General features: G+C 37.4%; 1 protein-coding gene and 1 long non-coding RNA gene across 4 annotated transcripts in view; one reads left to right on the top strand and one right to left on the bottom strand.

The window, feature by feature from the left end:
- Positions 1–27,298, top strand: part of sema6cb (semaphorin 6Cb) — a 163,273-nt gene that overhangs the window by 93,996 nt on the left and 41,979 nt on the right. For all 3 annotated transcript variants that reach the window (XM_008430892.3, XM_008430890.3, XM_008430893.3), the window contains exons 6-15: positions 3,893–4,007; positions 5,648–5,705; positions 9,339–9,395; positions 9,640–9,741; positions 18,714–18,804; positions 20,409–20,531; positions 23,654–23,742; positions 23,906–24,123; positions 25,739–25,870; positions 26,134–26,289. In XM_008430892.3, coding sequence (XP_008429114.1) covers positions 3,893–4,007; positions 5,648–5,705; positions 9,339–9,395; positions 9,640–9,741; positions 18,714–18,804; positions 20,409–20,531; positions 23,654–23,742; positions 23,906–24,123; positions 25,739–25,870; positions 26,134–26,289 — 1,141 coding nt within the window. The remainder of the gene's footprint in view (positions 1–3,892; positions 4,008–5,647; positions 5,706–9,338; positions 9,396–9,639; positions 9,742–18,713; positions 18,805–20,408; positions 20,532–23,653; positions 23,743–23,905; positions 24,124–25,738; positions 25,871–26,133; positions 26,290–27,298) is intronic.
- On the bottom strand, positions 1,782–2,727 carry LOC145555256 (uncharacterized). Its single transcript, XR_014091364.1, has 2 exons — positions 2,147–2,727; positions 1,782–2,049 (listed from the first exon to the last, which is right to left on the bottom strand). It is a non-coding gene; the product is annotated as an uncharacterized LOC145555256 (long non-coding RNA).

Raw genomic sequence — 27,298 nt, 5'->3', positions numbered from 1 at the left:
AAAAAAGAGCAAATGTTATGAAAATCACAGGATTTCTTGTTGATAATAAGAGCAACGAACACAGTAAAAGACTTTGTGGGTAAATTAATTTGTTTCCATTTTATAGAGGGGGAACAGATTTTATCAGGCGGTTAAAATATTTTGTTCCCCCATCCTAACTTTGGCAAAAGAAGAGCAATGTTTTCAAACTTGCAGGATTTCTTGTAGATCATAAGAGGAATGAACACAGTAAAAGACTTTGTGGGTAAATTAATTTGTTTCCATTTTATAGAGGGGGAACAGATTTTATCAGGCGGTTAAAATATTTTGTTCCCCCATCCTAACTTAGGCAAAAAAAGAGCAATGTTTTCCAAACGTGCAGGATTTCTTGTTGATCATAAGAGGAATGAACACAGTAAAAGACTTTGCAGGTAAATTAATTTGTTTCCATTTTATGTAGGGGGAACAGATTTTATCAGGCGGTTAAAATATTTTGCTCCCCTATCCTAACTTTGGCAAAAAAAAGAGCAAATGTTATTAAAATCACAGGATTTCTTGTTGATAATAAGAGGAACGAACACAGTAAAAGACTTTGTGGGTAAATTAATTTGTTTCCATTTTATAGAGGGGGAACAGATTTTATCAGGCCGTTAAAATATTTTGTTCCCCTATACTACGTTTGGCAAAAAAAAGAGCAAATGTTATGAAAATCACAGGATTTCTTGTTGATGATAAGAGGAACGAACACAATAAAAGACTTTTGAGTAAATTAATTTGTTTCCATTTTATAGAGAGGGAACAGATTTTATCAGGCGGTTAAAATATTTTGTTCCCCCATCCTAACTTTGGCAAAAGAAGAGCAATGTTTTCAAACTTGCAGGATTTCTTGTAGATCATAAGAGGAATGAACACAGTAAAAGACTTTGCAGGTAAATTAATTTGTTTCCATTTTATGTAGGGGGAACAGATTTTATCAGGCGGTTAAAATATTTTGTTCCCCCATCCTAACTTTGGCAAAAAAAAGAGCAAATGTTATTAAAATCACAGGATTTCTTGTTGATAATAAGAGGAACGAACACAGTAAAAGACTTTGTGGGTAAATTAATTTGTTTCTATTTTATAGAGGGGGAACAGATTTTATCAGGCGTTAAAAATATTTTGTTCCCCCATCCTAACGTTTGCAAAAAAAGAGCAAATGTTTTCAAACTTGCAGGATTTCTTGTTGATAATAAGGTGAATTAACACAGTAAAAGACTTTACAGCTAAATTAATTTGTTTCCATTTATAGAGGGGGAACACATTATTTCAGTCAGCTGAAATACCCATTCTCTCCTCTTTTCCCCCAATAACTTTGGGAAATAAAAAGCAACTGTTTCCAAATTCTCAAAAATTATTACGCGTGATAGCATACTAGACATTTCCTTAATCCAGTAATTTGTCATATTTTACATTAGAACGGGATTGACCAAAAAGTACACTTTGATCTTTTCTGGAAGTCTTTATTTTTGTGCCCCGCTATCGGCCTGCTTCCCTCCTCCTTTATCAGAAATGAAAAATTATAAATGCACACTACGTGTTGGAAACCTGTGTTTGTTGACTGACTTTTATTTGTCAGGCTTACGAGACAAAAGCTGGAAAAAAGATAGATTCTCTTTGTGTTTAAAATAACACGAAGAGACACAATGTGAAATCATAACTTACTGAATTTCTGTTGGTCCTGGTCGACTCCATAAGAGCTCCTTGGCACCGTGGTCTAAGGTCTGGCTGGTAACAGCGTAAAAAGACCTCCACACAAGACCTCGTTTATTTACGCATGTATTTTTATTTTGATAGCTGCCGATTAAACTGAAAGTTACAACATTGACATGATTATATGAATAAATTTTACCGAGAAATCGACCAGAAGCGCCGTGAAAATGGTCATATCCGCCGGATCCACCTCTCTGGCTGCAATGCGCGCTCCCGACAGAGGGGGAACAGATTTTCACAGGGGAACAGAATTTCTCACAAGACCGGCTTCATGACTTATTCCTCATATCCGTCCTCCGTCCGCCATTTTGTAGATCTCTACTGCGTTATAACAAAATAAATAAAATAACCGGAAAATCAGTTTTCCTTACAAATATGCGAGAGTTCACTATTCACTAAATGTGAAATCATAACTTACTGAATTTTTGTTCGTCCTGGTGGACTCCATAAGAGCTCCTTGGCACCGTGGTCTAAGGTCCTACTGGTAAAGTTTGGCCATTTTTCAGGTCTGAAAAAATCAAAGAAAATGCGAGTATTTTTAAGAGTTCAGAACATCACATGTAATAGAGATCGCAATACAAAATCTCAACCTACACTCGTTTCGGCATTAAGAAAACGACAGACCGCTTTATGTAAGAAACAAACAAAGCAACTCGCCTCGCTACACGTGCTCGCTATTTATAAAAGCTTTCTTTTATAAATAGCCACTCAAATCATTCGTGAGTTCGGTTTTGTTGGACCGCCGCTGTGTCATCTGTTGTTTTCCGCCGGAACATTGCTTAATATCAAAACGATACTGCAAAGGTAACTCCGTGAAATAGGACTTTTCCCACCATTTCTCACGACGCACGGGCATTTTCGTTCATGATGGGTTCCGCAGTAGGACCCGTTAGCGTGGGTGCAAATCTTCCTCTGGAGTTTAATGGCGGCTGCTTGACCGACTATGAAAGCACATTACTGCCATCAACTGGACTGGAGTGTTAAATGAAAGTTGACAGAAAAAAATACATTCTAAAAGTTATTTTTTTCAGAAGTTACGTGACAGTATATTTTATTTTTATTATAATTAATTGCTAAAATGTTTTTAAATGTATAGATGTTTATTTACTCAATTCTACTTTGAGCTGTCTCCTTTTTAGTTTGTACAGAATATGATTCATAATCCGTGAGTTATATTTAGTGCTTAACTAACAAAACTTAAAAAAAAAAAAGAATACAAATGTTTATACTCTATCAGAAGGTCTCACATACTTTCAACCATTTTGTTCTTCAATTTAAACTTGAGAGTTGGGCAACTGAATACTGAAAAATCTGTAGTTTCTTAAGTCCTGTATTGTGATGTGGAATGACCACTACCACTCCAATACAGCATGACTCTGGGTCTTTAAAGCAATCAGTGAACATTAACATTAGTTTGAATATTATTCACAAAAATACTTTATGTACAATGAACCACTCTGGATCATGTTTTTTATTATTTTTTATTAAGTTGTGCAATTCCTCCCATCACAAGATAAATCTTCAGATAGGAGGAATGTCAAAGTAAGATCACGCTTCACAAAAGTCTATTGTATGTAATCATGCATATTCTTCTTTTATATAATCAATTAAACCAAAACTAAGTTTTTCAGTGCTCCTAACACACATGTAATATATATTTTAATGGATAAGTTGGATTGTTTTAATATTCTTTCTCCAAACATACTTCTTTATGGTGAACAGAAGGTAAAAAGGGTTAGCTACAAAATGAATAAGAGTCAAAAGGCGGTGCTCAACAGTTGATTTGTATTTGCATGGCTCTCAGCAACTTCATTTAAATACGAAAACCTCTGCTAGGCACCAGGGGAGGGGGGTGATGGGGGAACACGGACACACAACGTTTTTGACCATTTTTGGCAGTGCTCCACTCTGACAAAAACCTCTTGCCGAAAGCCCTCAATCTCCATGCGCACGGCAGAACAAGGTGTCAATAGCTGTCGAAAATCCCATTTTTTTTTCCTGTGAGAGAGTTGGCCATTCAAAGGTAAAAACCCAGCGCATACAGCGTTCATGTTAATGGCACGGCGCCCCCTGTAGGGGGCGCGCCCCACAGTTTGGGAATCTCTGACTTATTGTATTATGTCCACTGAAATGTTTCCTTCTCTTCATCTTTTGACCCGTGCAGCCTCGTACCTCTACCCCAGCTTTCAGGGGCTCATGTCGGACAACGACACTATCCGCCTGGGCCTGGACTTCCAGAGGATGCTGCGGATCAACCACATGCTTTACATCGCTGCTCGGTCAGTCTTGACTCTTGAATAAATCTAATTTGACTCTCTTTTGTTTGAAATTTTATTATTCTGGATCACCTCTATGTTCAGGGTTTCTTAAAGGAGCAAAGGAAAGCTGGCATTTAGGGAGGCTGCTAAATATTTGTACCCTCAATCAGTCAGTTTTTGCTTCTGATTAAATAGCTTTTTTATTTCTTTTCTATTCAAAATAGCCTGATAAGTGAGAAATTATAATCGTATTATTGTAGGTTAATTCTCATTTTTTTAATATTCTGAGTTGTGGAATGTGATGTATGAACACATAGAGGTGCAAACTTTTAAAAAGAAATTTTCTAATCTAGATCTATCATCTAAATTTAATTACCCACTGATACAATAATCTTGTGATCCAGGACATTTTTTAAAGTTTTTTTTTTTTTTAAATGCTTCTTGTTGTTCTGATATCATATAAACTAATCTGTAAAAACCCCAGAACTACTGCCATTTCCACTACTTCAATATTTGGCAACTTCTTCTGTTGTCTTTTAAGTGGTTCAATTATGGGCATATTCACATTTTGCATAGAGCTGCTAAACCTGAATCACAGACTTGTGAACTCAACAGGGAGTTGGGAACAACATATTTCAGAATATAGCAGTAATTAAATGAAGAAAACAAACTTTAGTTGTTAACTCTGCAGCTTTAGTGAGGGGAAAACATTAGTATGCTGTCTGAAAAATCATTACATCCAGAACAACAGCTGGGAACAGCATTAATTAATAATGTTCAGATGTAGTGTATGTGTACAACAGAGATTGAGAAGACTCTGTTTTTGCAGACTAACACCAAATCTGGTTCACAGAAACAGGAAAATTCAATGCAGTAAGATTTTCTTTCTTTCTTACTTACTGCAAGGCAGCAGGGCTAACAACAAAAAGTGACATTTTATGATCAAAGAAGTAAAGTCAACTTTATAAGTTCATGTTTTGGTTGTAATATGTGTATAAATTAGCTGATGAGGTACTTTTTCAATTAGGAAGAGGATAAAAATATGATTAAATATGAAACTGCCTTTAAAGGAGCTTAATTTTAACACCTAATCAGGTTTTTAAGTTTTAACTAAATTTATTTCTGGTTCTGTGGCACCTCTTGGCCTGCTAGAACCTTCACTAATCCAAATCTACACCATTAAGATTTCATTAGGTAATTTTCTAAAAGGCACAAAGTTTTCCCTTCTCCTTTTTGCTAAACAAGTTCTGCTTCAGCATTTGGCTCCGTTCCAAACTGCAGCACCCCGCCTGCCAAGAAATCCATCTACAAAGGTATAAAGAGCCCTGATCTACGTAAATTGGCTTAATATTTTCTACAGCTGCGTGCAACATAGTGTGCCTCACTCCACTTAGCGAATCGTGTGGGTTTTGTCAATAGTTGGGGGGAGGGGGTCGGGAAACTTTTGTAAGGTTTTGAAGCCAAACTTTTTTTTTCACCTTCTAGATGATGTTTGTGTGAAGCTGGGATCAATCTCTTTGAATGAAATCAAAGCTCGTTTCTTTTTTTGTGGATGAACTGCTGAGATCAAAATATTATTGAAGTTTGTATTCAGAAAGCTTATAGAATGAATAAAGGGATGAGGAGATGACTGTGTTTTGTCTTGACTCTCTCTCTTGCAGGGACCATGTTTTTGCAATCAATCTTGGCACCTCGTCTGAGCAGATAATCCCACAGCAGGTAGGAAAATATTTTCACCGCCATGATTGGAAATCTGCTTCTGCTGGTTTGCCTTATGTGATACAATGTATATGAAATTATTTTTCAGTTTTTACAGCTGATTCTCTATCCCTTGTATTACACATTGGGTTAGTTATTTTCGTCTTGCAAATACTTTTTTTAACTTGGAGATTGACATTCAGGTGTTTGATTTCATGATCTTTTAGAATTATTTACAACAATAGTCCTTAACCTACGCTTGGTCATTTTTAGCCATTAAGTGTCCAAAATTGGAATTGGCACGACATGCATTTAAGACTACATGGTGCGTTAGTATTTTTGATGTTTCGTTTACTGCAGTATCTACTTTTCTTACAGTGAATAGCTCTGGCTGACCATGTATTCATATGAAGCAATTTGCTTGAAGTGCTAGGCTACTGTTTGCATCTTTGCTCCCTGTTTTGATATTATTCATTGATAATTTATCTTAAAGTGCTGTTCCAGTTTAATGTCAACAAAAAAAATGTGTTGTTTGCTTAACCTTCACCTTTGCTTTAAATGATTCCATTGTGAACGTCATTTTAAAACATCAATAAGTTAGGAAAATGTATGATGCACACATGATATCTGATGTATGCCATGTGTAAATCATATGCATATGAAAATAGACCTTATGTTTTAAACACTGGCTTAGCAAATTGTAGCTGGACAACTTGTAGCTTTTGACCTTCATAATGCTTCAAGTCACAGTTGTCATTCCTCAGTCAGTTTGCAATATTGCAACTGATTACTTTAATGCAATTTTAGTAAGATGTTGTATTGTAGACACCATGCATTCAAAATCTACATGCCGACAGTATAATTAGCTAGTTGGAGGGAGGAACTTAAATAATGGTTGATGCCCACATTGCATCTGATTGTTGTGGCTGAGATGCTAAAGTCCACCTGAAATGGTGGGGTCGTTGTAATGATGGGAAAGAAATAAAAGAGGAAGATGGGGATGTATTGTCATCAATATTATCATCACAGTATTAATAATAGTATCTCAGTGACATGTTTTCCTGATGTGCAAAACAATAGCGTAGTATTGTGTGTTTAAAATAACTAGTGGATTTTTCTAAAGGTGGGGAATGGAGCGTCCTGAGTTATTTATGCAAAGCATTTCTGACTTTTATTTTCCTTTTTTCTTTCTGAACCGCACTGTTTACACAAAAAAGCAAGTTCTGGTAATGTTTGAGCCTGAATATTTTCTACCCTTTGCCTTCTTTTTCATTCATGTATTAAGCAATCTCTCTCCAGACATGCGTCTACCACAAATGAAATTGTGTTGTTGTTGCTTTTGCAGTGCCTTGTTCTCCCCTATCTGAATCTCATTTGTCAAACATGATTGCACTTAAATAAAGGCTCTCTGAGGTCTGAACTTTTTCTTTGCTTGTATTTAGATTAGCCCCAAACATGAATGTTTGTTTCGATAAGGGCACCACTTGATGTCAAGGATGATCTAAGCTGCTGATTTGGGTGAAGGCTGTTGCACAATGAAAATGGGAACTTCTAAGCACCGCAGTGCTCTCCCCTTATGCGAGAAGCTTAGTATTAAATGTTTGAACGTGATGCTTTTTTTTTTTCATTCATTCAGACTTCTCCAGCCTCCAATATATAGCGGCAGCAACTGAGTGGAAAATTATAAAGCCTGTTCCCATATTCTCCTTCTCATTCTCCTTTCTTTCTGTTATCCATCTCGGCTAGATCATTAGTGTGTGACTGACTCATACCACCAGAAAATGGTATGTCCTCATCACAGATCCATTCCCTTTATGCAAGCTCATTTTCAACCGCCTCTTCATTTTTCACACCAGACGTTCATTCACGTTCTCCCCTTCATTGATCTCCCCTGGTTTGAGTGGCTGTATGTTTTTATTAGTAAACCAAATCGAGCTTAGAGGAGACCAGAAGTATTACCATAATGCTGACTTTGACTGAATTCTATCAGTTCTTCACAAAACTGAGTCAGAGTTGTGTTGAGAAAACAATTATGAAATTATAAACTGATTTTTTTTGCAAATGTTTCTCATGTTTTGTGCATCAGCAGGGAGTTAAATAAATATTAACTCAAAGTACAGGAGCCTTGTGGTTTCATGTTGTTTTACATCGGTCTGGAACCAGAGCTGAACCTGCATTCTCTGTTTTTTCTTCTGCAATTTTGTTTTATTCATACCAATCTCAAGACAAACAGAAGAAAGAATGAAATCTAAAGATGTTGACCAGAACTCGGGAATAGGATCTAAAAGTGGTATTCTCTTTATATATTTTTAAAAATCCTTCAGCATTTAATTTGCTGGTTGTGAGATTTTCTTTTTAATAAAAGCATATTTTATCTTTTAACCAAACATGAGGTGAGATCAGTGGCGCAAAAAGTGGGTATGCGGCGCATGCAACGCAGGGGCGCAGCACCAGAGGGGGCGTCAAAACCCCGTCTGTAGGGGGCGGCGCGTCGATGATGTTTTCCCATACACTTCAGCGCGCCTAACGCTCCTTCACCTCGCACACATAACGAGGTAAATGTAGTGAATTTTACCCTTCACGTATCGTCGTCTCCGGGGTGGGGGGAGATGATTATGAGCGAGCGTATGTTTTCCACGCTCCTTCATTCCTTCAATCTTCCTTCGGAGGGGCGCCGATTTATTTTTTCACATCCACCTGAATAATGTGTAGTTGTGCCACTGGGTGAGGTGTTTCCACAGAAAAGACAGATTAATTGAACTGTTTGACTGATTTTCCACAAAAACAAGTAATTATAAATGTGAAGTTGCATAATAACTGGAGGCTAAGTATTTATAACACATTTAAATGGATTCCGGGAAATCGGTTTGTTTTATCGTGGATAAAATTCAGGGATATTTAAAAGACTGAGCAGCAGCAGTTTTAACCTTCAGGCTGAAAATGGCTTTTCATGGTTGGGGCTGTTCCAATAAACCCTATCATGTCACTGAGGAAGGCATCAAACTCTGTCTGATGGTATATTGTTATGAGATGTTGGCAGAAATGGAGCTTAATTGACACAGACATGTAGACAAGTGCTTGAATTCTCAGAGGTACGCAGGAGGTTCGGGAGAATTTTATCCGTAAATCCGTAAGGAATGCCTTAATCCTTCGGCTGGCAAAGCTTGTTAACAAGTTGCTGGATCTCTTTTGTACCAGCTCAGCATGTATGAGGCTGTGATACAGAAAGTGTGAGTTGTTTTCATGTCTGCAGATGGAGGGCAGGATTGTTTTTAATTTGTTTTTGGCCAGAAGGTTAATTGGGATTAATTGACTCCTCTTCATATAGGCTGTAAAGTGATCTGAGCTTCCTTTTTTGCAGTCTTTTGTTTCTCTTGTATGCGCAGCCTCACGGATTCGCTCTTATCTCCGAGTGATTTTTATCTCTGAGGAGCCACAGTGTTTGGCTGCCCACTGATGAGCCGCTCAGGCACTGCGGGGGTCCCTGATACTTCCCTGTTTGTTTTTCCCCCACAACAGTTTTATTGAAATTAATGAGATTTTTATCACAGCGGTCTCGTAATGGCACTTGAATGACTGGGAGCGACGGAAGCTGAGATGGTGAGAAAGAGTCTCGTCTTCGAGCTGACAGTTGGCTGTCTTGTTGTTTTCCAGAAACTGACTTGGAAGACGAAGGATGTGGCGAAGTGCACTGTGAGAGGGAAGAACAGCGTGAGTATCACCATCTAGAGAAATATATTTTCATCTCTCTACTTGTGCTGTTGGTCTGATTTCTCCTGCGGTCCTCCTTGGCCCAAGTCTGTTTTCAGCACAGTGAGGGTTTGCACGAAGAAGTCTAAAGATTAGAATAATGTGCTGTTAAGCAGTAAAGTTGTTTGTGTCTTGCAGGAACTTGCTAAAACCTCATTTGATTTTATTGCTTTGCAGTAACACTGAGCTTATCCCCTCCTGACAGGATGAATGTTACAACTACATCAAAGTGCTGGTCCCACGCAATGACGAGACTCTGTTTGCCTGTGGCACCAATGCCTTCAATCCCACCTGCCGTAACTATAAGGTAGGTTACTGCACCGCTGCGTGCCGACTGCTGGCCTCAATTACAGATAAGTGATCGTTTTGGGGCCATAATGAGACGCTGTGTTTGTGGCGGTGTCCTTGCATGCTCTCAGTTGCACTGTTATTTGTTTTTTTCCTCTTTTTAAATGGAAATGACACACTTTTGCCACATTAGTGTCACCCTGCCTTTATGTGAAAATACCATTATCCATGATATAACTCGTGTGTTCAGATCACAGACGGATACAACGGGTTCATTTCCGTGCAAATGTAAAGTTACAACAATACAGCTGGATAATAGAGTATAAACTTCCTCTAGACAACTCAATAATATAAACATTGGTACAAACCTACTATTGACACATAACTTTTAGCAGCAAGGTTGATGTTCATCAATTTGCCTTAGTAAATAGTGAAGCTGACAAGCAAGTTTTGACAGTTTTGGATGAAGATTCAGAAGCATTTTTATTATATCTGAACTTTTTTGTTTAGAGAATACTATATATTGCATATTCATGTTCAAAGCACATTTTTTGGCTCTCGTGGCCTTTATTTGATAGTGAAGTGAAAGAAAGATGGTTCACAAAGTAGATAATTAACCCCTCTATGAAAGCATAACTTTACCTTCAGTCAAATTTTGTGATGTAGACGTCAACCGAGCTGCAGCGTTTTAACCAGTAGGAAAATTCAACTGCAGTAGCCAACATTCAACCCAAAGAAGGCAGCACGGAGACTGATTTTTGGCAAAATACTGCAGATTTAAGCAAATGTACACAGACGCATCACAGTGTGCACAAAAATATAAATATAGCACACTTAAGAACCAATTTAGACAGTTTATCTGCAAAAACGTTGATTTGGATAATTACGCTTAAAAAGTGTCTGACGTGCAGTTTGAATGTATGTTGGCTGTTCAAGTGCTTTTAAAGAAGCAGGATTTCTTTTGATCATCTGTAGCTTACAGCCTAAAATACAAAAAAAAAGTGATTTAATCAAAGTGCCCTGTTGCATTCAAATGAGAAGTTACAAATCACTTGTAAACCTCTAGTTTCTACACAGCTGTGGTTTTCTATAGATTGGGTAAAAGCAATAACTAATACTGAAATCTGATGATAAAGTCTGTCTAGTAAAGGGCTTCATTATGACAAACTACTTGTTTTTATTTAACTATCACCACTACTGCTGTGCATCTCTGTGACCGATGCAATGCAAATCTCCATATGGTGCCAGCGACCCGATTACTTTTAGATACATAAATAGGAAAAAGCTGGTGGGATCCTTAAGTCTCTATGAAAATATGGTTTGTTTTCTTATTTTAGAGTAAACACTGTTAAAACAAAGCAAAAAAAAAGATATTATTCAGTTGTATTTAAATAAAGACCTTAAAAATGCAAAAGTTGTTTCACAAGCAGGTCTTGTCCACCAATTGCAGCCATGTTTGGAAAACCAGAATTGCAAAAGCAAAACACAGAGCTTAGAGCAAAACTATAAATCCACACTGCAGATGAAATTAACATTACTTCACTAACCCAGCAGTAAGTAGCAAAATGCATTTTCTATATCAGAAAATGCAATGTATGACTTTATACATAAAAGTATAAAGTCAGCTTACTTTCTTCTGTGCCAACTTGTTTTATAATCTATTAAAGATTCAACGTTGCTTTAAGCTTATGAAGTATCACTTATGAAATTAACTGTAATGACAGTAAGGTTGTGCCTAAAAGTTTGTTCCAAGGCTCTTCTGGGACATTGAGGAGGTAATGAAAAAATAGAGTAATGCATAATAAAAAAAAAAAAAAAAAACATGGTAGACGCATTGAAGGTCTTGTTCTCAGTAACACTGTATGTTATTTGTTATGGTAGAGATGTCATCACCTTCCTCTGTAATAAAGGTTATTACATATTTATCTATCTTGAAATTAGCTGGTAAATAGTTGCTCACCCATTTTGAGCATCTTTGTCAAGGACAAGTTTGAAACTGAGGCAGGTGAAGCTGACGGCCACAAATACATCATACTTTCATCAAACTTACATTTCTGTATTTCAATGTGATTTTTAATTGGTCTGATGTAACCTTTTAATCTAATGAATGAAATGCCATATTTTATTATATGCAATTATAAAATGATTCTAATAACAATCTTCACTCTAAGTGTAATTAATCCTGTACATTTAAAGAGAGCTTTGACTGATTTCACCATAAGGTTACCTGCCTGTCTATCATAGTTTTAAAGGCATTCATACAATTTGCAATCCAAAGGCTGCTTAGTTGAAGTCTGTTGACATATTACATTAACACTAACTTATAGAAAAATCTCTTTAATGCTCAAAAAGGAACTAGGGAAGGTTTTTATTGTTATAATCAGATTAGACAGCTTGAACATTCTCCCACTTAACTGAGGACATCTTGATAGTTTGGGAGACCTGAGCAACAAAAGCTAATGTTATAATAAATCTCCTGTGATACGACACCCACAGAAGCTGCTACAAAGTGAGGTCGACCCACGGTCTTTGCAGAATTTGTCATCTTGAAAGAAACTCTGTCAATCAGCACTTCAGCCTCCAAACAGCTGTGAGCTCACATTGACGACGTGCATATAAAACAACTGATTTAATGTATTTACAGGAAGGATTCCAACACAAACTCAGCACTTATACAAAGAAACTGTTCTCAAGTGTTGGCATCAACAGACTTTCTTGTTGGCATATATGAAGCATCAGATGTTTTTAGCTGAAAAAAATGATCAAGCGGTTATTTCGATATTAGCAGCAGGTCAGCACTGAGCACACAGCACTCACTGTGGGTGTCATATTTATGTTTTACATGGTCAGCTGACGTTTTGTATTTTATGTTGGTGAAAAATATGTTGGCTCAACAAGACACGGGGAGAAGCAATCTGTTGACAGAACACAGAATACGCTGATGGTTGCTCCTTTAACACCTCTGGCACAATGAAGCTGAGGGTGGGAAAGGAAGAAGGAGAAAAAAGTAGGAGTGGGAAAAGCAAGTTTGTGCCAGTTTCACCTCAGCTTTATTTACCAGTGATCATGCCTGTAATAAACCACAGATGCTGCTGGTTAAATGAAATAAATTAGCTTTAATTTGAGACCATCCCTAGATGAGTTCTCTGTGAAAAACTCCTACGGTTTGATTTTTGCTGACTGAAATCCAGCATGACGTGGCCTTGGAGGTGACATCACCCGTCTGGACTATGATTCATGCCGGAGCATTAGAAGAGGGAGTACAACTCATACAACACAGTAAATCTGACTGTGCAAAGGAGACTGAAAAACAAAAAAACGCAAAAAAAACCCCAAACTCCCAGTTCAAATTTAATTCTCCCACATCATCAGTGGATTTTCCCAGTTTAAAGTGTTAGAGGTGGTGAGAATCTGTACTTCCTCCAGCCTCCAGAGGCTTTACCAGGAAGTTGAGAAGTTCACTGGAATAAAAATGTTTTGTTGATAAAATTATGTAAAACTATGGTATTTCACAGTAGATAGTAAAGGTAGGAAATGTTCAGCTTATATATATATATATATATATTTATTTATTTATTTTATTTTATTTTAGATATCAGCATGGAGCATTTGTGAAAATGTCTGAGTTACGATTCCCCATATAAGGATGTTTTCATTTTTCCAGCTTACACAAGTGAATCAAAGGCACAAGCAAAGAGTTTGCGTGAAACTAATATTTAACTTTATATTGGGTTGAGGAAACGTTTGCCATGGAAAGTTTCTTACCAACGTTAATGTACAGTCATTGATTTATGCCCACCATGTTGGTGTTTTGTTTCTACTTCAACACCTAATGATTTAAAGTTATTTATTTTAAACTGCTCCTAGTTTACCGTAAAAAATATAGCTTGTCAGAAAATCATAATCGATTGAAACATAAGTGAGATTTAAGCGTTTTTGTACGTAACTAATAATACTGAAGAAGAGTTTGTGTGAAACTAATATGAAATAAATAAAAAAAAGAAAGATATGAACTAATGCAATGGTTAAAATACATGTATGTGCAACAGATGAAACTTTCTAAACATACACTGTAAACCTTATTTGTTACAACTGTTGCTTGAAGAATATAAATCCTGAGACGGTCATATTTTACTTTGAATGGAAAGCTTTAATCGTGCCAACACTGTCTCAGACTTACAAACTGAACTATGTACAGAATCAGGATTTTTGTGTATGATTATGTTCTTACCTAATGTGTGGATTTGTCTCTTCTTGAATATTAAATCCTAACTTGTTTGCTGAACCTCCCTTCACTAAATATATCATATCTACCTACTATTTAAATCACATTCTATAATGCATATGAATTTCAAAAATAAATATTTTTGGATAAATAGTTATATTAAGTTCTCATTATCAAAATCTTCTTTATATTCATACCTTGGAGATCCATCTGCAGCCCCATGTCTCCAGGTGTAACAAAGCTACCTTTGCTTGTCTTTCATCTTCATCATTTGAAGATTTGTCTCCAAGCGTTCTCTATTAATCTGAGTATAGCTGGCAGCGATATTCCATGAGCTATCAAGCCCACAGGCTGTGGAAGAGTAAATAAAAGGACCTTGTGCCTTAAGGTTGGCTTTGAGACAACCCAGCTGTAAATGCTGAAGTCATGGAATAAAGGGAGACTTGTTCAATAAATGCCACAAATTGAATGAAAGCCTAAAGTGAGATGGATTGGAACATTTTCTTGATAAATAGTCACACACTCATATCTCAGCAATTCTTAAAGTAAACAGTTTACCTCATCTACTGAGGTTTGAGGATGGCGTTGCACATATTGTTGAAAATATACAGAACGGCACCCGTTAACATAATTGTGATATCTTCCTAATCTCTTGTAGGTAATGATTTACAGCTGGTGTGCAGCTACTGCTGTTTCTTTGACAGTTTCTAAGATTCTGTTCTTTGGTTTTTCTTTGCCATAAGTAGTGACTCTGGCAGTGCAAGGCCACTTAAATCTTTACAGTGTTGCTGGGAACTGGTTCATCAGAGTTTGATGAAAATATATGGACCAAAACCAATAAATATGAGAGATCCATGAACACTGCCAAGCTAAATTATTTTTAATGGCCTAATTTGAAACAAAAACACTAAAAACACTTTGCTTCATGATGTTGCATTGGCATCGAAAGAAAACACACTCACTGTTTCATGTTCTCCTTCTTTTAACCCTCCAGTGTCCTCCAAGCAAAACTCACACTTACAACCCTTGAGATCCATTTGGACACATAATCCTAAAAAACCTCATTTTTTTTTCCACTTTTTCCACTTGATGTTTGCTCTGCTTCAGTCCTGACCCCATTCTTGATATTTTATTAATGTTTGAACAACATATATAATCAATTTACCATTTAACTCATAACAGAACCACATATTTTATGTATTTAAAAAGCCAAATTTAATAAAGCACAGACAGGTTTTGATAGGTGAGGTTTGTTCAGATTATTATGTCTCCTGTTTATTTCTGTGCAGTAACACAGCAACCATACAGTTGTTAGCCTTGGTCTAAACCAGTAACCTTTAGGAAATTTCTAAAATTAAAATTAGTAATTGCAAAAATGTAAATCTATAAACAAAGAAAAAAAAAAAGAAAATGTGATGAATTGACTCAGTAGAGTTTAAGGGGGTCACTGGGAAGTTAATACTATATAATTTCTGGTCAATGCACCACACAGACATGCACTCAAAATCACTTTTTTACAGCTGAATCTACAGTTTGTGAGCTCATTTGTAAACTCTGTGTGTGTAAATAAATCCTTCTTTAAACTGTTTGTACTCTGGACCCGGTTTGTAGTGCTCCAGTGAAACACTGAGGCAGGAGATCAAAGTTTGAGACGTCTAAGTGTGCTCATAAATCCCAAAGGTTGCTTAGATCAGCATTTACAAACTAAGTCGGTGATATTGAGACATTAGCTTAAAGCGATACTGATATGTACGGTGTGCATAGATAAACAGTTTTCATAACACAGCAAAGGATTAAAAGACATTTTTTAGTGATGTGATAAAGTAGCTCAAGCTGACTGTCACGGAAAACCACTCCAGCCTTTTTGCAGTTTTTTTAGTACAAGGTAAGAACTGGCTCCAGAGCCAGACCTGGTTAGCACCGAGTCTGCTTCAGTGGAAAAAACTCTCCCTCAGTTTTACACGGGTTCTTTCAACTCTTTCACAGCACATCATGTAAATAAAGTACACCCATTTACTTATGTATTACAGACTTTCCAAATTAGTCAATATTAACCGTTAAACTTTTTAAAGAAGGTGTTTTTTTAAGCTACCACTTTTTCTACATGTTTTTTGAGGTCGTAGTGTCAACATTTCATAGTTTTGATCCGATTCCCGGAGCAGTCTGAGGGATTATGAAGTAAGCAGAGCTTCTCCACAGGCTGACATCACCTGAATGCTCTCCAAAATCAAACTCTGGCTCAGATGTGCCAGCGGTCCTGCAGAGAAGTTGATGTAAAATGTTTAAAGGGCTGCGTTTCGACCTATATTCACACGTTATCATCTTCCTGCCACAGACTCCCTTTATAAAAAAGAGCGGCTGATTTACAGCTTTACCAAAACATCCTCTCGCACCCCTCATCTGTTTCCTTCGTCTGAAAAAGGAGGAGAGATGGCTGTTCAGACTGCTGGAGAAGGAGGGAAGAAATATAAATCATAACAAGGAATCTGTTCCTGAAACTGCACAGAAAAAAAAAAACATGTGCAGGAGAGTGGGGGATTGGATCAGATTTGTGTGGCTGTGAAAGACATGAGTGGATGCCTGTCTATGAATAGGCAGCTTTGCTGCTCAGGCTGCTGAGACAGCTGGTGTGTAGACAGCAGAAAGGCTGTCGTCAGCATGCATTAATGATGAAACAAAATCTTAAAGCGTTACAACCGTCTGTCTTCCTCTGTGCTGTGTCTAATGACCCTGCGGTGTCTTCACAAATGTGCAGAACTATCACTTCTAATTTCTGAATTTATTTTTATTTAACTAAACCCTGAGTCGTTGTGAAGTCTGTGTAATACAGTTGATTCCTGTTTCAATAAAAAGGAAAAATCCCTTCAAAAACAGCAGGTTGGAGTCTAAACTGCAGAACTTTCTGTCTTTATTGAAATATTTCTCCTAACTTTCTAAATATTGCTAGACTTTATTTCGTGGAACACATCGATGGTTTTAATTAGCTCTGCAGAATGCAGTTGTCCTGAAGTGCACACCACACTTTCTGAACAACTTTGGAACCATATTCTTTTACTTTCCCATTAAAGCAGTGCACCTTTAGAAGTGTTTCTTATTAAATAAACATGTTTCCACCAGACCATAATGCTGCTAACGTGAGGAGCGGACATGTTGAAACACCAAATCAGCCTTATAAATTGTAACTGGGGGCAGTGAGAGTTTCTCCAACTCTCTGAGTTTGATCCCAAGTATCTTGAAATTTGATGTGGGAATGTGGGAAATTGGTGACGTTCAAGGTGTATAAATGTTTTTGCAAGATCCTGCCTTTGTTTTAGCATTAACACTCAAATAGCAGCAGTTTGTTAGATTGAAGTTAAAGATTTACACACCAGCACCTTGACCTTCACCGTCTTCAGTAAAGCTGCTCTGCAGAGGACAAACTAGATATTGCTGCAGTTGTGAGCAATTGCCCTTTAACTGTTGCTACATCCTGAACATTGGAATCAAGCATTAGGAAATCTGTGGTATATATTTTGTTTCATTTCTGCAACTTTGAAACATGGTTTTGTGAAAACCTCAACAAATCCAATCAAAGTTTGCCTTTGATGCTTCAGTGGAGCGGAGTGCAATAAAATTGGAAATAGTGCAGTACGTTTTTTTTTTTTTTTTTTCATCAAAACAAGTCAAACTTGCAACGCAGTTGGAATTCTTAAAGCTGGACAGAGATGAAGGTGAAGATCTTGTCTTGTATTTCATATATTTTTAAGTCTAGTTCACATTGTTATTGGTGTTTATCCAGCGCATTGATGTCAAATGTTTTATTTTGAGGTTCTAACAGCAGAACTGGTTTGAGTTAAACTAATGCTAATTACATATAATGATAAAATACCAAAACAGTGACCTAAAGCACATCTTTGTCAGATCCAAGTTATGATTTGCACCAAATTTAAACATCACTATTCACAATGCCCATCCACTTTATTTTATTTTATTTATTTTATTTTATTGTTTCCACAGTCCTGGTTTTGTTTTATAAATATTGAATGCAGAAACATAACCTTTGTATTCTATAGAACCTCAATTAATTATTTTAATCTGCAGTAAGAATAACAATAGAGCAGTAATTACACAAATGTGTCGATCAGATTTACATGACAAACTAAGCCAACGTGTTAATGGGCTACTAATGTGCAGTATGTGTATATTTTTGTCACCTTCCTGCCACATAGGGCGTTAAACCTGCTCTGTGTTCCTTTAGCTTTCACAGCCCACAAACACACACACTGCTGGGTTTCATGCATTGTCGTATTTGAAGTTTACAACCTTGTTAACAGCAGGTTGGAAAATAGCAGCTTAATATCTGCGGCCGGGAGATAAACTGGCCTGTCTGCCTGAGCAGCAGGACCTGCACACACTGCTTTTATGGAAACGACCCACATATAATGCATCAAATAAAACTAATCTTTATGGTGCATGTTTTGCCTTTTACTACCGCAGATTGATTTAGTACTCATCCTTTATATTCAGCTACATGTTTTACCACATTTCTTTCAGACTTTTGATATACAGGACAAATTGATTCTTTGCCATCTGTGCTGCAGCCACAGTGCAGAGCTGTGCTGATGTTAGTCTTTGTCCCCCAGCCCTAAAACTTTGTATGTGGTCTCATTATAACTTTGTCATTTTCAATTTTTATTATGTAAAGCAGCTGGAACTGCCTTCCTCCTTAAATGTGCTATGCAAATAAACTTGACTGATTGATTAATCAAGCTTTCTCTCTGTTGAAGATGTCGAACCTGGAGCAGGAGGGCGAGGAGGTAGTGGGACAGGCTCGGTGTCCCTTCGAATCCCGCCAGTCTAATGTCGGCCTTTTCGCAGGTCAGTGATCCAAAGTGGACATTAATTTCAGTGAATTCAAAATAAAACCTTCATAGGATAAACAACTACTGCTCCTGTTTGGTTTCAGTGCATTTTAATTGTACAGGTCAGGCTAAGTACAAAACATCTACTGTCACACTGAAGGTATTAAGTTTTCCTACCTCGACTTCCTACATTTTGGAAATACAGAAACCTTGGATTTGCTCCCAGAATCTGAACTTCGATGATGATGTGTAAAGTTTATAGAACCTTTCAGCTACTATTCTGAAATTTAGCTTGAGGATGTATTGAGTCTGAACCAAGTTCAGTCGCCCATCCTGTGAGAAACGGGCTGCTCTCACTCTCGGCCATGCAGTTCTGAATGCCTCATAGATTTTTAATGTCAAATAAAGAAAGGAGAGTATTTCTATGACTTGCAACATGTATTTCTTGAGGCATATGTCATTTTCAGTGAAGGAAAAACCCCCCAACCACCTAAAAAGTATGGCAGTCTAAGGAAACCTTTTAACTAATGTTATGGCTTCTACTACTAGTAGTACTAACATCATTTCTGCCTTAAAGAAAATATTCTTTGTTTTGTTTTGTTTTGTTTTTAAAGGACCTGAAATCCGTGTTAAATATTTAGTTCCAGGTTTAACTTCTTTGTTTACTGCAGTGTTTGAATAGAGCCAAACCTAAGATGGTTTAAATGCCAAATAAAATGGAAACAAATTTTTTTTCTGCTTTTACAATAAAAAGCAAACACTTCATAGCTAAACTATGCTTTAATAATTCTCCAATAAGTGTATAATTTTACAATTTAGATTTGATTAGTCGCTAGAATGATGCTTAATTCGTTAATTTTTTAATTGGGTGTTAATGAAACAATTTAAAGAAAATACGATGGCTGGTTTTCTGAATGGATATTTCAGTCAACCTGTTATCTTTTTTGTTTTTCACCAATAAATAATCAGTAAGTGATGAAAAGGAAGCATTCCTTATTTAACCAGTAACATTATAGTTTTTGGACTGTGCAAAGCAAGACATTTTTTTTTAAGTTGCATAAAATGGAGTATATTTTGATCTAGAAATATTGTCACTCTTATTAAATTTACTTTATAAAACAATAAGAAACAAAAGATGAAATTTAATTTAAAGTGCATGTTGACGAAGATGAGTAGAATACATCATTGAAGGTTTGTGTGGTTAAGAGTGTTATTTTAGTTTTAATGTTTGGCTCTTCAGCAGAGATAATTTATAGTTTCCTCTTTAAGATTCTTATTTGCGGTTGGATTTACAGTCTCTTTGCTAATGTTAGCAGTAAAGAAAGCTGATACACCCTGAACACGCCGGGGTCAAACTCGAGAAAGAAGCGAGAGCCAAGGCAGCTCTCTAAAGCTGCCAGGTTTCCACTGACATCTGAGCAAAGTTCACACTTGCTGCTATTCAGACTGGCATGTTCGCCTACATCTGCTCTACTCAACCTCCTTTTAAAGAACATCAGCAGCCATCTCTGATCAAAACACACATTTAAAACCAAGCAGGTTTTCTTTTGTAACTGTGCTCCCCAACAGTGCATCTCAGTCTCTGTTTTTTTTTTTATTTTTATTTTCTGTGTCCTTCAGGTGGTGACTTCTACTCTGCAACAATGACTGACTTCTTGGCAAGCGATGCAGTCATTTACAGAAGTCTGGGAGAAAGTAGTCCTGTTCTGCGTACAGTCAAATACGACTCCAAGTGGCTCCGAGGTAATCATCCAGATGTGATTTTAGGCTGCTGTGAAATGACCCAGTCACATTCCATTTGTTCCATTTGTCAACATTATCAGTCCAAATCTGTAAATAGTTTCCAGGACTGACAGAGGTTCTTTTTGCTGCTCATTAATCTGTTTCGTGGAATTAGGTTCAAGAAGCTTTGATAAAAATGACTTGCCTTTGATGAGATGTCTGGATGTTATTTTCTTGATTGCCGGTTGCTGATTAATTCTATACTTCTTCATTTGTACTTGTGTATTTGAAGCACATTCATAGCTCTAAGAAGTTCCCTGTCTGAACATAAAGAAAAGTACAGAATGTAAAGTACGCTGCCTATTTTATCTAGAAGGAGAACTGATTGTACATCTCACTTATTAAAATGGAATAAGCCTGAATATTGTCATCTTATCTGCATGCTTTATTCCTACCATTTGGTCCCGGTTTCCAAGACAACTCAGTTGGAGACTATGAATAATTTTACCAACTTATTTTATCATTTTCATTCATAATAGTGATATAAGTGGAGTGGACCCCTGGTATTCACGGGGTTCATAGGCCACCGCCACTAAAACCTGCAATTACCTGAGACCAACTTTAAAACATGTATGTGTATTTTAATAGTTTATGTACCAAATTTACTGTAACATGCATTAATACACACAGTGCAAATCATCTTAGCCCTACCACAAAAGCTAACATCCATGGTCGTCTTTGTTTCTTCTCTTAGAGCACAACCAAACAGCAAATAGGAAAATGGATCAAAATGCCAGTGAAAAGCATGTCAAGTAGTATTTTGCTTGCGTAATTCAACTTCCCTAGATGTTTTTTTCTTTCGAATATTTTAAATAATGCTATATGAAAAAGTCTGCAAACAATTTAGTTACTTTTGACAGAGAAACCTACAAATAAATCCATGGACCTTATCACAGGGGCTGCGTTTCATTGGCTAATGCCCATTTCACGTCACAGCGCAGCTACCACGTGCGTGACCGTCTCACAAACACAAGCTGCTGTAGTAAATACATGCTAATGTACATTGTGGACTAGCAAACCGGCAGAAAGTTTTTGCATCAGGACTCGAAAAAGAATAGTTCTCCACCGTCAGTGGGGTATCTGTACAGGCGATGTCAGGTATCCTGATCGTGTTTGTGGAACTAAAATTCACAGATTTCCAAAATCTGAAATGGAAAGCCTTGCTTGGATCAAAGCTTGTGCACGACCGCATTTGCAGCTCAACCATCGTAGGATCAATAAGAACAAAGGATTGTGTGCTGGTTTAAATATTATTGCTTTGCTTTCTTTGTGTTTAGTGAATGAAAAAAAGAAAGTCAATAATAAACACATCCATTATGAAAACCTATTAGCTAAGTACAGCATAATGGCAGTACCGATACAACTTCTACATCCTGAAGCCTGTCTGTTACAGCCTTACGTTAGTTGAATAGATCAATATGCAATGTGTACCGTATCTGACATACATTAAAGATTTTATTTTACCTGAAAAGGCTTTTTACTAAACTGTAATCGTGTTAGCCACGCTAGCACCGAGTACAGTGCATCATGCCTAGGCACACTCAAACATTTGCCAACAACAGAAATCACTGATTTCAAAAGTAACCCTCAAAACCATGAATGCCCGACTTACCCAGCCTTGCAAGAACAATAGGCATCAGTAATCTTGTCCACAGCTACATTTATGCTGAGGGTGTGAGGATCTGCTGTGTTCCTCATCGACCGGTAGCATTTCGCTGTGACGCGCACAATGTTGGAGGCATTGCGTGGCTAAAACACCTTGATGTCGTCCAAAAAAGATGACATGGACTTGTTGGTTCCCCTGTCCATTGTCGTGGCTGATATTTTGTGAAAATCTGGCAGAAATGCTAAACTAATCGACTCAGAAATACTCTGCAGAGAGTCAGTTGAAATGAAAGACGCCATGTTTACATAGAAACTAAGCTCCGTGAGGCTTTGTTTGTGAGACATGCAGCCACGTGGGATTTTCGAGGGCGTTTCTGGGCGGAGCTTGGTAAGGTCCATGAGTACTGACCTGCAAATAGACTGGGCTCCACGGTACAATCAGCCCTCTCAATAAAACACATTTAATTCACTTAAAAATAAAGAAAAGTCAAAATAATTTGTTCATTTTTCACATTAATAGTACATCAAAACAGTGGCATTACTTCTGTCTAAAAGCACTGGCTTGGAAGAACAAAATGGTGGAAGATAAATGAATAACACCTGATAATTAAGACAAATTGTACCACTTTTTCCTGCTCTGGCACCTCATGCATTGTTGTCTTTATTGTGGTTAATAAGCACCAGTCCAGGTTTGGTGCCCTGTATTTACAACATTCACTCTCAGGCTGCTCATGCAGCTGAGCTGTATTTGAAGTAAGTCATAACTTCTGTTGGTGGCTGGAAATGTAATGAAAATCTGCCCTAACTTTGTTATTGTACAAATGTATGGCTGCTAGATGCAACAGCTTTGTAGGGATACCCAGATGCCTGACACAGTGCATCCACTCCTTTGATTGTCCTGGATGCAAATGGCTCCACACCACCATCCAAATTCATTTATATTTAGAAAAGCTAATCTCCACACCTGACTGGATCCAGCAGGTTGACTCCAGTTCAGTATCTGTGAGGTTTAACCACACACACATATTGCATCCTCTTTAAAAAACTATGTTCATAAGGAACCATTTCATTTTCTTTTGATTATTGTTTATGAACTTCCGTTATTTTGCAAAGTCTAAAACAAAATTTGACCAAAATAACTTTTTGGGGAGAATTTGGTGGAGCTTGAATATTAATGAACAGTTTGGAAAAGTTCTGTGCCAGGTTGATGCTTTTCTAACTGGAGCTGATTATAATGTAATCTGTGTGACCGTTGATCCTGGACCATCTGTGCTCTTTTGGTACAATAGTTTTCTGTTGACTGTTTGTTCTTCTGCCTCTTTCCCAATATGCAAATTTGCAATTTCACATCGAGGAAGATTTCTTTGAGCCCTGTGTTTACCACATTCACTCTCAGGCTGCTCATGAAGCTGAGCTGTATTTGAAGTAAGTCATAACTCAAACTGTGTTTTATGATGTGCCTTTTTCTCTGTCTTTAGAACCCCATTTTCTTCACGCCATTGAGTACGGGAACTACGTGTACTTTTTCTTCAGCGAGATTGCGGTGGAGTACACCACCCTCGGCAAGGTGAGTGGAATAAACAGCTTTCTTTCTAAGCAGAATAAACGCCAACAACAGCCTCGCTTGTCATGCAAACCATATCCTCTGTTTCTCGTTGGCTCTTCCTGGGCGTGTTGGCTTTTAAATCATCTGGTAGAGGTTAAGGATTTTTCTGCTCCTGTCTCTCCAGGTCGTTTTCTCCAGGGTTGCACGAGTGTGTAAGAATGACAACGGGGGTTCCCCGCGGGTCCTGGAACGATACTGGACATCTTTCCTGAAAGCCCGGCTGAACTGCTCCGTTCCTGGAGATTCTTTCTTTTACTTTGACGTTCTGCAGTCGCTGACCAATGTCCTCCAGATAAACCACCGGCCTGCGGTCCTTGGAGTTTTTACCACACAAGCAAACAGGTGGGGATAAAGAAGATTATCTGGATGTGACTGTGTTAAGCAAACACCTAAATCTTTTTCATGCAAGGTCACAGCATTGATGTACAGATCATGTACTGCTGTTGTATGACCAGGAGAATGTTAAAGAAATGTACAATACTAAGGGTAAGGTAGCATTTTCTGGTCCACTGCAGCGTCCTTTTAATCATAATTATCATTGCTTAATCATTTAAAGGTCATTTGTGTCCATCTCAATTCACATCTTCAATTTACACACATAACTGTTGTCTGTCCTGCATCAGTGACGACCTTATGGTGCGATCAGTCATTCAAACAGCTCTGGTTTCTTTATCTGATTAAATGATCATGTCATTACTTCACATGGATGCTCCTCATACAAACAATCTCTCCAGTATCTCAGTCAGATTAGAGTGTTTGCATCTTTCACAATTATTTTCAGTAAACTGCCTTAGTCAGGGGGAAATTTCATACCGTAACTTTTTTTCTTTTTATTTAATCTCCCATCATGCCACAGTTATTGACCTCCCTTCATTTCATGCTTACAACCCAGTTTGGCCAGTAACATTTAGCAAAGTTGGAATATACAGAAAGATGGATTTTCTCTTTGCACAACATTTTTAGATCATCTCTTATGCACCTTTACCTTCATCTCACCCAGAAGTTGTTGTTTTTTTTTGTTTTGTTTTTTTTTTATATATTTTTTTAGATTTTATATGTGGGGGCTGAAAAAGTCTTGGAATAAAGTTTAATTGTGTCTGATAAAATCAAATGAAACTCAAAATCCGAATAAATTTTTTGGATAAGATTTGTAAACAAGGACTTTGCTTTCTAAGTGCTGCTTTGTTCATATGATTTGAATCATTATGAAAGTTTTTGATTACAATTTTTTTCAGTTGTCTGAGAAAGACCACTAAAGTTTGGTTTAAAATGCCCTGGTGTTAACTGGGAAAATAATAGAAGTGATTTGTATTGTCTAACAAAGTGTAAAACGTACCAACATCACAGTCTAGTTGAGAGGAATTTTAAAAAATGGACCATTCACACCACAAAAAAGCAAATAAATAAATAAAATAAAAAATAAATGTTGTTTAAAGGCACTTTTGTAATGGTTAAATTACTGTGATTTATTTGAACAAATTACAAAAATGCATCAGTTACATTTTTCAAAAATGATTATTAATATATTATTTGTGCAGATAGTTTAAAACCAATTATTCCCTATTTCCCCTAACATGAGTTTTTTCTCCACAATGAATTCATGTTCTTGAGTGTAGCAATAAAAGATGAATCTATCGTAACAATTTTTGTACATCTCTATAAGGTGCTTTTTATAGTTGGGACAGCAAGTCAGGTTTTAACATTTGAGGCCGTCTCTAAAATTATAGGCCTATGCATAATTATGGATCCTCAGCAGAAAGATGAATGCAGTGGTTTAAATGCACAGAATTTCTAAAACCTCAACTTTCTCCCAACATGCATTTAGTTTCTTAGCAGCATTTAGTCTGACTGTATATGGATACATCCAGGATCTTACTTTGATTAAACCTCAGTTATACATGCAGGTGTGGTGAAATTAAATCCTTTTAATTAAGAATATCTCCTTCTCCCGGGGCAGCATCACCGGTTCGGCAGTCTGTGGTTTCTACATGGACGACATAGAGAAGGCCTTTAATGGAAAATTCAAGGAGCAGAGAAACAGTGAGTCAGCATGGACACCTGTTCTAGAAGAACAAGTCCCAAAGCCGAGGTGAGCAATGCGTCTTTAAACTGCAAACTGTCACTTTCCTCCAGCATGTTTTTGTGTGTCTAACAAAAGAGTTTTTGCAGCTGCTGTTATTATTCTGCTTAGACGTCTTGTGGAAAATATAAAATAATAAAACGCGCACATAAGACACCTGTTCTGCCCGCCTGCTCGTCGCGGAAAAACAAATGGCTAGCAAGTGCTGTTGCATCTGTGCTTGTTGAACGGGATTTATGTCTTGTTTACTTTTTTTTTTTACTATCGTACAGGCCAGGCAGCTGTGCAGGCGAAGGCTCTGCAGCCACCTACAAGTCCTCCACCACTTTCCCAGATGAGACCCTGACCTTCATCAAGTCCTATCCGCTCATGGACGAGTCTGTCCCCTCAGTCAACGACAGACCCTTCTTCACTCGCACCACCAGCAGGTAGACAATTTGCTCTAATTTAGGGGAAAGAAAACCAGGCAATTGCTTAATCCCTTAATGCATCAGTCCTATGTTATTAAGCTTCTCAGTTTGTTACAAAAGCTCATCATGGACAGAGAGGTTATTATTTTTTAGTATCCACACATGCTAAAGTTGAGACTCAAACTGGCCCTTACTGGCCCATTGGAACTGTAATTTGCAGCTGATATTAAAAGTGTACTCACCACTGTGTAATAGCACTTTTTTCAGACTAAAATAAAATAAAAACATGATGAATCATTTAAAAAACTTTGGCAACTTCACTGAATCATGTACCCTGCACAAATTAACTGAAACAGAACTATCCTTGCTAGAAAAAAAAAAGAAGCTAAAATATGCAATAATGACGTTGCACAAGCATGCTGACTGAAAAGCTAATATTTTATTGAAGTAACTTTTGATTGACTGTAAGCATTCTGTCAAAAGAACAAAATAAACTGTACATTTTAGTCATAATTAGATTTATAACATGCATAGGTCTTCTTTACTGAACACTCAGGCAATCATTTCAGAAGTTACTATAGATTCTGGGGGGACGCACAAACTTTATTTTTCAACAATTTACAGCAGCTTGAAGTGTCCCTTTTGCTGAATCAAATTAAAAACAGCATCTACTGCCTTCCATATTGCGGTTCAGTGTTTGAGGATTATGAAGCAGTGGTCAATTCTTTAATGAGCTGTATGCATTTATTCTCTGTAACAACACAATGTCCAACACCGGCGGTGTTTTCACACGCAGGACTCTTGATTGGTATAGACGAGGGAGCTCAGGTGGAACGCTCAACCTTGTACCTCATTAAAACCCATTGAATTTACTCAGCGGTCGATCTCGGCCCACATCAAAGGCGAGGTTCACAGAGAGAGGGTCTTTTTTCGAGTGCAGCCCTGACCTGCAGGCGCTCCACAGCAGCGTGCATCGAAAGGCAGGAAGCCGTCGGTGTGTGGGAGAGCGCTTCGCATGTTGTGACAT

This window comes from Poecilia reticulata, chromosome 16, assembly GCF_904066995.2.
Source record: "Poecilia reticulata chromosome 16, P_reticulata-male-v2, whole genome shotgun sequence".
Classification (NCBI taxonomy): domain Eukaryota; kingdom Metazoa; phylum Chordata; class Actinopteri; order Cyprinodontiformes; family Poeciliidae; genus Poecilia; species Poecilia reticulata.
The sequence above is the reverse complement of the archived record's forward strand: the minus strand, read 5'-3'. Positions and strand labels throughout refer to the sequence as shown.